General features: G+C 52.4%; 1 protein-coding gene across 2 annotated transcripts in view; it reads right to left on the bottom strand.

Moving 5' to 3' along the window:
- The window catches only part of acoxl (acyl-CoA oxidase-like), a 323,411-nt gene that overhangs the window by 56,410 nt on the left and 254,059 nt on the right, over positions 1-12,942 (bottom strand). For both annotated transcript variants that reach the window (XM_078400283.1, XM_078400282.1), the window contains 2 exons: positions 5,856-5,967; positions 4,168-4,255 (listed from right to left, as the gene is read on the bottom strand). In XM_078400283.1, coding sequence (XP_078256409.1) covers positions 4,168-4,255; positions 5,856-5,967 — 200 coding nt within the window. The remainder of the gene's footprint in view (positions 1-4,167; positions 4,256-5,855; positions 5,968-12,942) is intronic.

The raw sequence follows: 12,942 nt of genomic DNA, 5'->3' as shown, positions 1-12,942 counted from the left end.
GAGCACCCGGAGAAAACCCACATAGTCTCATAGTCTCAAGGAAAGCGTACAAACTCCGTACATACAACACCTGTAGTCGGGATCGAACCCAGGTATCTGGTGCTGTAAGGTGGCAACTCTACCGCTGCGCCACCGTGACGCCCTAAATATCCACTTAAATTCTGTGAGGTAAAGCAGTGGCCCGGACGGGATGGAACGCAAGACCATGGCGTTATCAGCACCACGCTCTAACCAAATGAGCTAACTGGCCGAATGGGCAGTTACTCCTGCACTTTGTTTCTATTTTTTTGTAAACCAGCATCTGCAACTCCTTGTATCTGCTTAATACCCTGTGTTGTGTCTTGGTGCCCATACTTAATACCCTGTGTTGTGTCTTGGTGCCCATACTTAATACCCTGTGTTGTGTCTTGGTGCCCATACTTAATACCCTGTGTTGTGTCTTGGTGCCCATACTTAATACCCTGTGTTGTGTCTTGGTGCCCATACTTAATACCCTGTGTTGTGTCTTGGTGCCCATGCTTAATACCCTGTGTTGTGTCTTGGTGCCCATACTCTGCTCCTTGGAAGCACTGTGGGACATGCTGCTATGTTTAAGATGCAGCACCACAGCAAGCTGCTGCTGTTGGCTGACAAGCTTTAGTGCAGTACCAGAGGGATTCAGCACCATAGAATTAGCAGGACACATCAACTTCAACGGACCAGCAGCAACGGAAACCAGTGAGAAAAACAAAAAATACAAGGTCACCAAGTAAGGAGTAGCTTTGCTGCTTGTGAAGTTCATAAGTTCATAGGTTCTAGGAGCAGGATTAGGCCATTCGGCCCATCACGTCTACTCTGCCATTCAATCATGGCTGATCTCTCTCTCCCTCCTAACCCCATTCTCCTGCCTTCTACCCATAACCCCTGACACCCGCACTGATCAAGAATCTGTCAACCACCACCTCAAAAGGCTTCCCGCCCGCCGGTGGGGCCGCGGATGTGGACTGGGAACATGGCGCAGCGGTCTCAATGCCTCCTAGATCACCGCGTAGTAGCCCGGGTCGGGGCCCGGCCGGAGCCTCGCGGGTAGTAGCCCTGTTCGGGGCCTCTCGGGTAGTAGCCCGGGTCGGGGCCCAGCCAGGGCCTCGCTGGTAGTAGCCCGGGTCGGGGCCACACGGGTAGTAGCCCGGGTCGGGTGAAGCGGGTAGTAGCCCGGGTAGGGGCCTCGCGGGTAGTAGCCCGGGTAGGGGCCTCGCGGGTAGTAGCCCGGGTAGGGGCCTCGCGGGTAGTAGCCCGGGTAGGGGCCTAGCGGGTAGTAGCCCGGGTGGGGGCCTCGCGTGTAGTAGCCCGGGTCGGGGCCTCACGGGTACTAGCCCGGGTAGGGGCCTCGCGGGTAGTAGCCCAGGTAGGGGCCTCGCGGGTAGTAGCCCGGGTAGGGGCCTCGCGGGTAGTAGCCCGGGTCGGGGCCCAGCCAGGGCCTCGCTGGTAGTAGCCCGGTTCGGGGCCTCACGGGTAGTAGCCCAGGTAGGGGCCTCACAGGTAGTAGCCCGGGTCGGGGCCTGGCGTGTAGTAGCCCGGGTCGGTTGAAGCGGGTAGTAGCCCGGGTCGGGGCCCAGCCAGGGCCTCGCTGGTAGTAGCCCGGGTCGGGGCCTCACGGGTAGTAGCCCGGGTAGGGGCCTCGCGGGTAGTAGCCCGGGTCGGGGCCTCGTGGTAGTAGTCCGGGTCGGGGTCTCGTGGTAGTAGCCCGGGTCAGGGCCTCGTGGTAGTAGCCCGGGTAGGGGCCTCGCGGGTAGTAGCCCGGGTCGGGGCCTCGTGGTAGTAGTCCGGGTCGGGGTCTCGTGGTAGTAGCCCGGGTCAGGGCCCGGGTCGGGGCCTCGCGGGTAGTAGCCCGGGTCGGGGCCTCGCGGGTAGTAGCCCGGGTCGGGGCCTCGCGGGTTGTAGCCCGGGTCAGGGCCCGGGTCAGGGCCTCGTGGTAGTAGACTGGGTCAGGGCCCGGGTCGGGGCCTCGTGGTAGTAGCCCGGGTAAGGGCCCGGGTCGGGGCATCGCGGGTAGTAGCCCGGGTCGGGGCCTCGCGGGTAGTAGCCCGGGTAAGGGCCTCGTGGTAGTAGCCCGGGTCGGGGCCTCGCGGGTAGTAGCCCGGTCGGGGCCTCGTGGTAGTAGCCCGGGTCAGGGTCTCGCGGGTAGTAGCCCGGGTAAGGGGCCGGGTCGGGGCCTCGCGGGTAGTAGCCCGGGTTGGGGCCTCGTGGTAGTAGCCCGGGTCGGGGCCTCGCGGGTTGTAGCCCGGGTCAGGGCCCGGGTCGGGGCCTCGTGGTAGTAGCCCGGGTCGGGGCCTCGTGGTAGTAGCCCGGGTCAGGGCCTCGTGGTAGTAGCCCGGGTCAGGGCCCGGGTCGGGGCCTCGCGGGTAGTAGCCCTGTTCGGGGCCTCGCGGGTAGTAGCCCGGGTCGGGGCCCAGCCAGGGCCTCGCTGGTAGTAGCCCGGGTCGGGGCCTCACGGGTAGTAGCCCGGGTCGGGTGAAGCGGGTAATAGCCCGGGTAGGGGCCTCGCGGGTAGTATCCCGGGTCGGGGCCTCGTGGTAGTAGCCCGGGTCGGGGCCTCGTGGTCGTAACCCGGGTCAGGGCCTCGTGGTAGTAGCCCGGGTCAGGGCCCGGGTCGGGGCCTCGCGGGTAGTAGCCCGGGTCGGGGCCTCGCGGGTAGTAGCCCGGGTCGGGGCCTCGCGGGTAGTAGCCCGGGTCCGGGCCTCGCGGGTAGTAGCCCGGGTCGGGGCCTCGTGGGTAGTAGCCCGGGTCAGGGTCTCGCGGGTAGTAGCCCGGGTCAGGGCCTCGTGGTAGTAGCCCGGGTCGGGGCCTCGTGGTAGTAGCCCGGGTCGGGGCCTGGCGGGTAGTAGCCCGGGTCGGGTGAAGCGGGCGATGGAGCCCACGGCTGGGGCCCAGGTCGGCACCACGGAGGTGTGAAGTGGGGCGTCGACAGTGGTGGGGCCTCGGCGGCGGTGTGAACAGGCCCTTCTGCCCAACATGTCCCATCTACACTGGTCCCACCTACCTGAGTGTGCTATATCCCTCCACACCAGTCCTATCCATTTAGCTGTCCAAATGTTTCTTAAACATTGCGATTGTCCGTGCCTCAACTACCTCATCCGGCAGCTTGTTCCATACACCCACCACCCTCTGTGTGAAAAGGTGACCCTTCAGTTTCTTGTTAAATCTTTCCCCCCTCACCTTAAACCCATGTCCTCTGCTACTGCGCTTTTCCAAAGCAGTGGTCTTGCACCAACAGGTGATGTACGTCCAGTCCAATCAATGTTACCAGTGGAAGGGTGCTCTGGTCAACTGTTGATTGCTAAAGTGCTGGGACAATTGAATGCTGGAGGAGTTTTATACAAAATGGGACAAGGATGGAGTTTTCAAATGCAAATGGTTCCTTCCTTCCTTCCTTCCTTCAAACAGTAAGCACAAGGTCCATAAATGTCGTAGACAATCTAGCCATACAGTCGGACCAACTGAAGTTCCCAGCAGTAAACGAAATGTGTAGGAAGGAACTGCAGATGCAGGTTTACACCGAAGATAGACACATAATGCTGGAGTAACTCAGACGGACAGGCAGCATCTCTGGAGAGAAGGGATAGGTGACGTTTCGGAACGAGACCCTTCTTCAGACTGAGAGTCCCTGAATCAGAGACAAACCCAAAGAATCAATCAGGGCTGGGCCCACGTAATTCTCCTCAGCTGGTGTAAGAGTTCTCGTGGCAGCTGCTATACGTTCATAAGAGCAGAATTAGACCATTCAGCCCATCAATTCAATCGTGGCTGATCTATCCTTCTCTCAGCTCCATCGTCCTGCCTTCTCCCCATAGCCTTTGATACGCGTACGAATCAAGAGCATGGTAGACACCATGCTGGAGTAACTCAGCGGGTCAGGCAGCATCTCAGGAGAGAGGGAATAGATGATGTTTCGGGTCAAGACCTTCTTGAAGGATCTCGACCCAAAACGTCACTGATTCCTTCTCTCCAGTGATGCTGCCTGTCCCGCTGAGTTACTCCAGCATGTTGTCTACCTTCAATTTAAACCAGCATCTACAGTTTTTTTTCCTAAATATCAAGAGCATGTCAATCTCCACTTTAATATCGGATTAGCTTGCAGTGCCTGAACAGGTGAGGGTGGGAAGCAACGATGTGGAGAAGCCCACTGACCTCGATGGATGTGCGCCAGGGCCAGGCAGGTCACGTGGTGGAGGCAGGAGTTCCACGCACTGAACGGTTCCTCTTTGTTTTTCATTATCTATGAAAAGGTGCACATTAGCATCCAATAACGATGAACAGCTTCCTGTAAAATACCCAACATTTGGGAGCAAAAGGTACATTGTCCACCTCCTTTAGTACAATTAGCATCAGTGGATACAATGTAAAGTCAGTTCCAGAAATGCTCCTCTTAGCAAGCTGAGTACCTCCAAATGGGGAGCAAATTCTAAAACCATTCCATCAACAGCTCTGGCTCTCAGCTTCTCCACTGCTGAGTATCCTTTTAGAAGGATGAGAGGGGATCTTATCGAAACATATAAGATTATTAAGGGGTTGGACACGTTAGAGGCAGGAAACATGTTCCCAATGTTGGGGGAGTCCAGAACCAGGGGCCACAGTTTAAGAATAAAGGGGAGGCCATTTAGGACGGAGATGAGGAAAAACCTTTTCAGTCAGAGAGTTGTAAATCTGTGGAATTCTCTGCCTCAGAAGGCAGTGGAGGCCAATTCTCTGAATGCATTCAAGAGAGAGCTAGGTAGAGCTCTTAAGGATAGCGGAGTCAAGGGGTGTGGGGAGAAGGCAGGAACGGGGTACTGATTGAGAATGATCAGCCATGATCACATTGAATGGCGGTGCTGGCTCAAAGGGCTGAATGGCCTCCTCCTGCACCTATTGTCTATTGTCTATGCCCGTGCAGTGTGATTGATCCTGTGCTAAACACAAGATGTCACTGCATCAGTAGATGCATGAAACCTACCAAGACTGACAACATCTACCAACTCCCTGGCACCAGAAGAGCTGTAACCAGTCAAACAGAACGCCTCAGACAATCAGAGGGTGAAAGACCCCCCTATATGACCACCCTTTGCTACCTCAGCGTTTGAAATCACACAGAAGTTTCCTCTCTTCTGTCCATCCCCTGGACTGCAGTGCATCGTCCAGAAGCTCAAACTCTGGGAAGAGAGACGAGAGAAATCTCTGGAAGACGTTTTACATGGCAATCGACCCCTCTGAGAAACTCCCACCAGGTTCCGCCCAACCGTGGATAACCTGGCGCAGTCTCAACAGACTGAGGACAGGCACGGGGAGGAGCAAATCAAACATGTTGACGTGTGGATACACTGAAGATATGGCAGACTGCGAGTGTGGACGGGGCCTCCAGACTGTGGAACATCTCCTGAGCTGTGACATGCTGCATGACACACGCACTGTAAAGGATCTTGCAGAGGCCAACCACATGGCACTAACATTTGCTCGCTATTGGCAAACAGTTGTGTGATGACACAAAATAATATAATTAGCATCAGTGTATTCTCACAACGCATGGCTATGCAGGGAATGGAGGGTGGAAATCTCAAGTACAGAACTACTAATCTCAGGTACTAGAGGCCATAGCCTTAAGGTGAGAGGAGTCAATGGAAGGGAGGTTGGTTTGTGTAATGGTCTAGGCTACATCTATAACTCTACCAAACTCTTGCCATCTTGGATGTAGTCGTTCTCAAACCATGCTGTGATGCATAGAAACATAGAAAGGGCCTGTTTCCGTGCTGTATGACTCTGTCTACTTATTTAGAAACGGGTAATGAGTTGAAGAGCAATTTAATAAAATGATTAAAAACGTGTGATGCCAGTGGACTTACCTTGCTGTAGAGTCGAGCCGCCAAGCTGCGCTGAAGCACCCTCTCTCGATAGTTCAGAGCGTTCAGTAGGAAGCTCAGACTGCCCACAGTCTCTGTGTTGAAGGCCAGGACACTGTTGGGAAACCAATGCACGGATGGTGAAATGTTACTCAACATCTCAACAAATAGTCATTGTTACGACCCAAACTACTTTACAGAATAGTGAAAGGCCTGGATAGACTGAATGTGGAGTGGGAGAGTCTAGGACCACAGGGCACAGCCTCAGAATAAAAGGATGTACCTTTAGGAAGTACATGAGGAGGAATTTCTTCAGTCAGAGGGTGGTGAATCTGTTGAAGTCATTGCCACAGACGGCTGTGGAGGCCAAGTCAATGTGTATTTTTAAGGTGGAGATTGATAGATTCTTGGGTAAGAAGGAACTGTAGATGCTGGTTTAAACTGAAGGTGGACACAAAAAGCAGGAGTAACTCAGCGGGACAGGCAGCATCTCTGGAGAGAAAGAAGAACGGTCTCGACCAGAAACGTCACCCATTACTTCTCTCCAGAGATGCTGCCTGTCCCGCTGAGTTACTCCAGCTTTTTGTGTCTATTGACAGATTCTTGATTAGTACGAGTGTCAGGGGTGATGGGGAGAAGGCAGGAGAATGGGGTTGGGGAGGAGAGATAGATCAGCCATGATTGAATGGCGGAGTAGACTTGATGGGCTGAATGGCCTAATTCTGCTCCTAGCACTTATGAACAACCCAATCGCATGAACATTGAATTCTCCAATTTTAGTTAACTATAACCCCCCCCACCCCGCCCCACACCCTTTCTTGAGTTCATAAGTGTCTGTTGAACATGATGACAAGACCAACTCTTAACAGTTTGCATGTGTTTCATATCCCTCCATTCCCTGCATATTCGTGTGCCTATCCATAAGTCTCTGACACACCACGGCCATATCTGCCTCCACCCCCACCGCAGGCAGCACGTTCCAGGCTCCCCACCCCACCCCCCCCCCCCCCCCCCTGGCAGCACGTTCCAGGCTCCCACCCCCACCCCCAACCCCCCCACCTGGCAGCACGTTCCAGGCCCCCCCCCCCCCCTGGCAGCACGTTCCAGGCTCCCACCCCCACCCCCCCCCCCCCCTGGCAGCACGTTCCAGGCCCCCACCCCCCCTCCCCTGGCAGCACGTTCCAGGCTCCCACCCCCACCCCCAACCCACCCCCCTGGCAGCACGTTCCAGGCCCCCACCCCCACCCCCCCCCCTGGCAGCACGTTCCAGGCCCCGACCCCCAACCCCCCTCCCTGGCAGCACGTTCCAGGCCCCCACCCCCACCCCCCCCCCCCCTGGCAGCACGTTCCAGGCTCCCACCCCCACCCCTGGCAGCACGTTCCAGGCTCCCACCCCCACCCCAACCCCCCCCCCTGGCAGCACGTTCCAGGCCCCCCCCCCCCACCCCTGGCAGCACGTTCCAGGCCCCCACCCCCACCCCCTGGCAGCATGTTCCAGGCCCCCACCCCCACCCCCACCCCTGGCAGCATGTTCCAGCCGCCCCCCCACCCTGGCAGCACGTTCCAGCCCCCCCCCCCACCGGCAGCACGTTCCAGGCCCCCACCCCCACCCCTGGCAGCACGTTCCAGGCCCCTCCCCTGGCAGCACATTCCAGGCCCCCACCCCACCCCCACCCCCAGAGCTCTTAAGGATAGCGGAGTCAGGGGGTATGGGGAGAAGGCAGGAACGGGGTACTGATTGAGAATGATCAGCCATGATCACATTGAATGGCGGTGCTGGCTCGAAGGGCCGAATGGCCTCCTCCTGCACCTATTGTCTATTGGCATGATTAGTCAGTTTGCACATGATACCAAAGTGGGTGTTATCATAGATAGTGAAGATAATTATCAAAAATTACAGCAGGATATGTTTAAGGCAGAGCTAGATAGATTGTTGATTAGTACGGGTGTCAGGGGTTATGGGGAGAAGGCAGGAGAATGGGGTTAGGAGGGAAAGATAGATCAGCCATGATTGAATGGTGGAGTGGACTTGATGGGCCGAATGAGTGAATTCTTCTCCAATCACTTGTGATCATGATCGGTTGGGTAGATGGGCTGAGGAATGGATAAACCAGGGCAGGACCTACACAGTGAATGGCAGAGCCGCGGGGAATGCTATAGAGCAGAGGGATCTAAGAGTGCAGTGACATAGTTCCTTGAAAGTGGCATTACATGTAGATTGGATGGTGAAGAATGCTTTTGATGCATTGGCCTTCATTAGTCAGGGTACTGAGAACAGAAGATGGGATGTTATGTACAAAATGTTAGTGAGGCCACATCTGGAGTATTGTGTTCACTTGTGGTCCTCCTGCTCCAGGAAAGATCTTGTTAGAATGGAAATTGTGCAGAGACGATTTATAAGGATGTTGCAATGACGTGAAGGCCTGAGCTACAGGGAGAGGTTGGGCTGTCGGACTTTATTACTTGGGGCGCAGGAGGATCAGGGGTGATCTTATTGAGGCGTGTTATTAGATCTTAAGGGGAATAGATAGGGTAAATGCCCCGTCTTTTACCAGAGGTAGACACAAAATGCTGGAATAACTCAGCGGGACAGGCAGCATCTCTGGGGAGAAGGAATGGGTGTGGCTTCTGGTCGAGACCCTTCTTCAGACTAGTTAGGGATAAGGGAAACGAGAGATATAGACGGTGATGTGGAGAGATAAAGAACAATGAATGAAAGATATGCATAAAAGTAACGACGATAAAGGAAACAGGCCATTGTTAGCTGTTTGTTGGGTGAGAACGAGAAGCTGGTACGACTTGGGTGGGGGAGGGATGGAGAGAGAGGGAATGCCTGGGCTACCTGAAGTTTGAGAAATCAATATTCATCCCACTGGGCTGTGAGCTGCCCAAGCCAAGTCTTTTACCAGTGTAGGGGAATAAAGAACCAGGGCACTTAAGTTTAAAGTGAGGTCAGAAGGATCATAGGAGCCTGAGGGACTATTTGTTTTCACACAGAGGGTGGTGGGTGTATGGAATGATCTGCCAGAGGAGGTAGTTGAGGCTGGGACTATGACAACATTTAAAAGGCAAGGCAAGGCAAGGCAAGTTTATTTATGAAGCACATTTCATACAGCAATGGCAATTCAAATACAGAACAAGGAGAAAAGGTAGGAAAATACAAATAATATGAGTATTAAGATAAATAAATAATAGTTATAAGTAAGATTAATAGAGTGATAGGGGATGATGACAGGAGCCCCCTCGTGGCCATCCCCCGGAATAGACGACACGATGCACTCTGTGACGCGTCGGGCGACCAACTCTGTCAACATGGTGGACGACGACAGAAGCCAACAGCGAGCTAACGTTGTCCGACACACGAGCGAACGATACAGTAATAAAATTAGATTAAAAGTAATAAAATATAAAAAGTAATAAGAATAGACCAAAAGTAAGATATATAGAGTAGCAAGAATCAAACTGCTAGTCATTGACTGCAGAATATGAAGGTTCAAGCCTAGTTTTGAATATATTTAGAGTTTGGGCCTGTTTGACGCATTTGGACAGATACATGGACAGGAAAGATAAGAGGCATATGGGCCAAACGCGGGTAGATGAGACTAGTGTAGATGGGGCATCTTGATTGACATGGCACGTTATCCCAACTTGCCCCAAGGGCCTGTTTCCCTGACTATAACATAGACTATAACATTGATCAGTGCAGCACAAGACAGCCCCCCCAGGAAGAAGATACAGAGGAGCCTGAAAACTGAAACAACCAGGTTCAGGAAGAGCTTCTTCCCAACAATAATCAGGCTATTGGATACTGAGAACTCCAACTAAACTCTTAACTACGAACTTCCTGGATAGCTCTGGAGACTTTGGGCTTTATTTGATTTTATTTTTGTTTTTATTTTATTTTTTATTTTTATTTATTGAACTTCTTTCAGTGTTTTGTTTATTATATGATCTTCTCAGTGCCTTGTTTACAGACCTGTGTCAGGGGTTATGGGGAGAAGGCAGGAGAATGGGGTTTGGAGGGAGAGATAGATCAGCCATGATTGAATAGGGAAAGAAAATGCAGACGCTGGTTTAAATCGAAGGAAGACACAAAATACTGGAGTAACTCAGCGGGTCAGGCAGCATCTCTGGAGAGAAGGAATGGGTGACGTTTCGGGTCGAGACCCTTCTTCAGACTGATGTCAGGGGAAGGGGACGGGACAAAGACAGGATGTAGTCGGAGACAGGAAGACTGGTGGGAGAACTGGGAAGGGGGAGGGGATAGAGAGGGGAAGCGGGGACTATCTGAAGTTAGAGAAGTCAATGTTCATACCGCTGGGGTGTAAACTGCCCAAGCGAAATATGAGGTGCTGTTCCTCCAATTTGCTCTGGGCCTCACTCTGACAATGGAGGAGGCCCAGGACAGAAAGGTCAGATTGGGAGTGGGAGGGGGAGTTGAAGTGCTGAGCCACCGGGAGATCAGGTTGGTTGAGACAGACTGAGCGGAGGTGTTCAGCGAAACGATCGCCGAGCCTGCGCTTGGTCTCGCCGATGTAGTTGACATCTAGAGCAGCAGATACAATAGAAAGGTTGGAGGAGGTGCAGGTGAACCTCTGCCTCACCTGGAAAGACTGTTTGGGTCCAGAACCAGGGGCCACAGTTTAAGCATAAGGGGTAGGGCATTTCAGAGTGAGATGAGGAAAACCTTTTTCACCCAGAGAGTTGTGAATCAGTGGAATTCTATGCCACAGAAGGCAGTGGAGGCCAATTCACTGGTTGTTTTCAAGAGAGAGTTGGATTTAGCTCCTAGGGCTAACGGAATCAAGGGATATGGTAAAAAAAAAAGCCAGAATAGGGTACTGATTGTGGATGATCAGCCATATTGAATGGTGGTGCTGGCTCGAAGGGCCGAATGACCTACTCCTGCACTATTTTCTAAGCAGTGGTAGGCATTAGGCCATAGCACTCCTCTGTGCTGCAGGCAGCAGCAGCTCTGTGCTGTGCATGTGGGAGTGCTGCTGTCTGTGGCCCAGTTGTTGGTGAGAGATCTAGCACCTTGTGTCCTCCACCCTTCAAAGTGGAAACTCCTGTGGGTGTACGATTATTTCACTGATGTAAGGAGATTGGTTTGACTGGTGTAAAATCAAGATGATACAATGTGTACTTTTCTTTCGTATGGGTTATAATAGACAATAGACAATAGGTGCAGGAGGAGGCCATTCGGCCCTTCGTGCCAGCACCACCATTCAATGTGATCATGGCTGATCATCCACAATCAGTACCCCGTTCCTGCCTTCTCCCCATACCCCTTGACTCCGCTATCTTTAAGAGCTCTATCTAACTCTCTCTTGAAAGCATCCAGAGAATTGGCCTCCACTGCCTTCTGAGGCAGAGAATTCCACAGATTCACAACTCTCTGAGTGAAAAAGTTTTTCCTCATCTCCGTTCTAAATGGCCTACCCCTTATTCTTAAACTGTGGCCCCTGGTTCTGGACTCCCCCAACATCGGGAACATGTTTCCTGCCTCTAGGGTGTCCAATCCCTTAATAATCTTATATGTTTCAATAAGATCCCCTCTCATCATTCTAAATTCCAGTGTATACAAGCCTAGTCGCGCCATTCTTTCAATGTACGACAGTCCCGCCATCCTGGGAATTAATCTCTATGCTATGATCCACAATGAGCTGCCGGGATGGACACTGGAAGCAGATTTAACTGTAACTAATTGCAGAAGAGGAAACATTTAATTCAGTTCAGTTCAGTTTATTGTCACATGTACCAACGTACAGTGAAAAGCTGTTGTTGCGTGCTAACCAGTTGTAACTAAGTAAAGCAGGGCAACAGGAAAAGACCAGAAGAATGGGTTTAGCTGGGTTTAACGTCACCCAATCCTTCTCTCCCGAGATGCTGCCTGACCCGCTGAGTTACTCCAGCATTTTGTGTCTGCCTTTGGCTGTATTTTTTGCTCTATGACTCTACACTTAGGGAATACAGTACCAAAAATTATTTTTAGTTATTGAAGTAGAATTAGGCCATTTGGCATGGGCAAGGTGGGCCAAAGGGACTGCTTCAGTGCTGTATGTTCATGTTCATAAGTTATAGGAGCTGAATTAGGCCATTTGGCCCATTAAGTCACCATCATTCTATCATATGCACTCCACATCCACTCTATCCAGGCCTTTCAGTATTCGGTAAGTTTCAATGAGGTCCCCCCTCATCCTTCTAAACTCCAGCGAGTACATGCCCAGTGCCGACAAACTCTCGCTCATCATATGTTAACCCACTCATTCCTGGGATCAATCTTGTAAACCTCCTCTGGAACCTCTCCAACACCCACACACAGAGGGTGGTGGGTGTATGGAACGAGCGGCCAGAGGTAGTTGAGGAAGGGACTATCCCAACTCTTAGGAAACAGTTAGACAGGTACATGGATAGGACAGGTTTGGTGGGAATTGGACAGGTGGGACTAGTGTAGATGGGACATGTTGGTCAATGTGGGCAACTTGGGCAAAGGGCCTGTTTCCACACTGTATCACTCTATGACTTCTATAAGATTGAATTGGAAAATGAGCTCCTTCCCAGGTGCTAAGTATCACTAAAGGCTTCAAAGATAATTCTCCTCCTTTGATCTTTTGTGGTGCTGGTTCCTGGAAGCACGAATATTGCGGTCCTTCTTCCCAGCTCCTGTCAGTGCACATGTTTCTGGTTATGGACACAAGCGTGATTTCCACAGGCTTGTCTTCTAGTAAATATACATTTGAAAAGTTCCTGACAAGAAAAGAAATGAATACCACGAAACTAAGTTCAAACACTTTACTGGAATTGGTAGGAAGAAAACTGCAGATGCTGGTTTAAATTGAAGGTAGACACAAAATGCTGGAGTAACTCAGCGGGCAAGGGTCAGTGGAATGGGTGACGTTTCAGGTCGAGACCCTTCTTCAGACTGATGTCGGGGAGGGGGCGGAACTTTGTTCGAAACGTCACCCATTCCTTCTTTCCAGAGATGCTGCCTGACCGGCTGAGTTATTCCAGCATTTTGTGTCTACCTTACTGGAAATGATGCAGTTTTGGGAAGTGTTTTTGCTCATCCAGAATAGAATCTACCCTT

Source organism: Rhinoraja longicauda, chromosome 5 (genome assembly GCF_053455715.1).
Source record: "Rhinoraja longicauda isolate Sanriku21f chromosome 5, sRhiLon1.1, whole genome shotgun sequence".
Lineage (NCBI taxonomy): Eukaryota > Metazoa > Chordata > Chondrichthyes > Rajiformes > Arhynchobatidae > Rhinoraja > Rhinoraja longicauda.
This window is presented reverse-complemented; position numbering and strand designations above follow the sequence as displayed.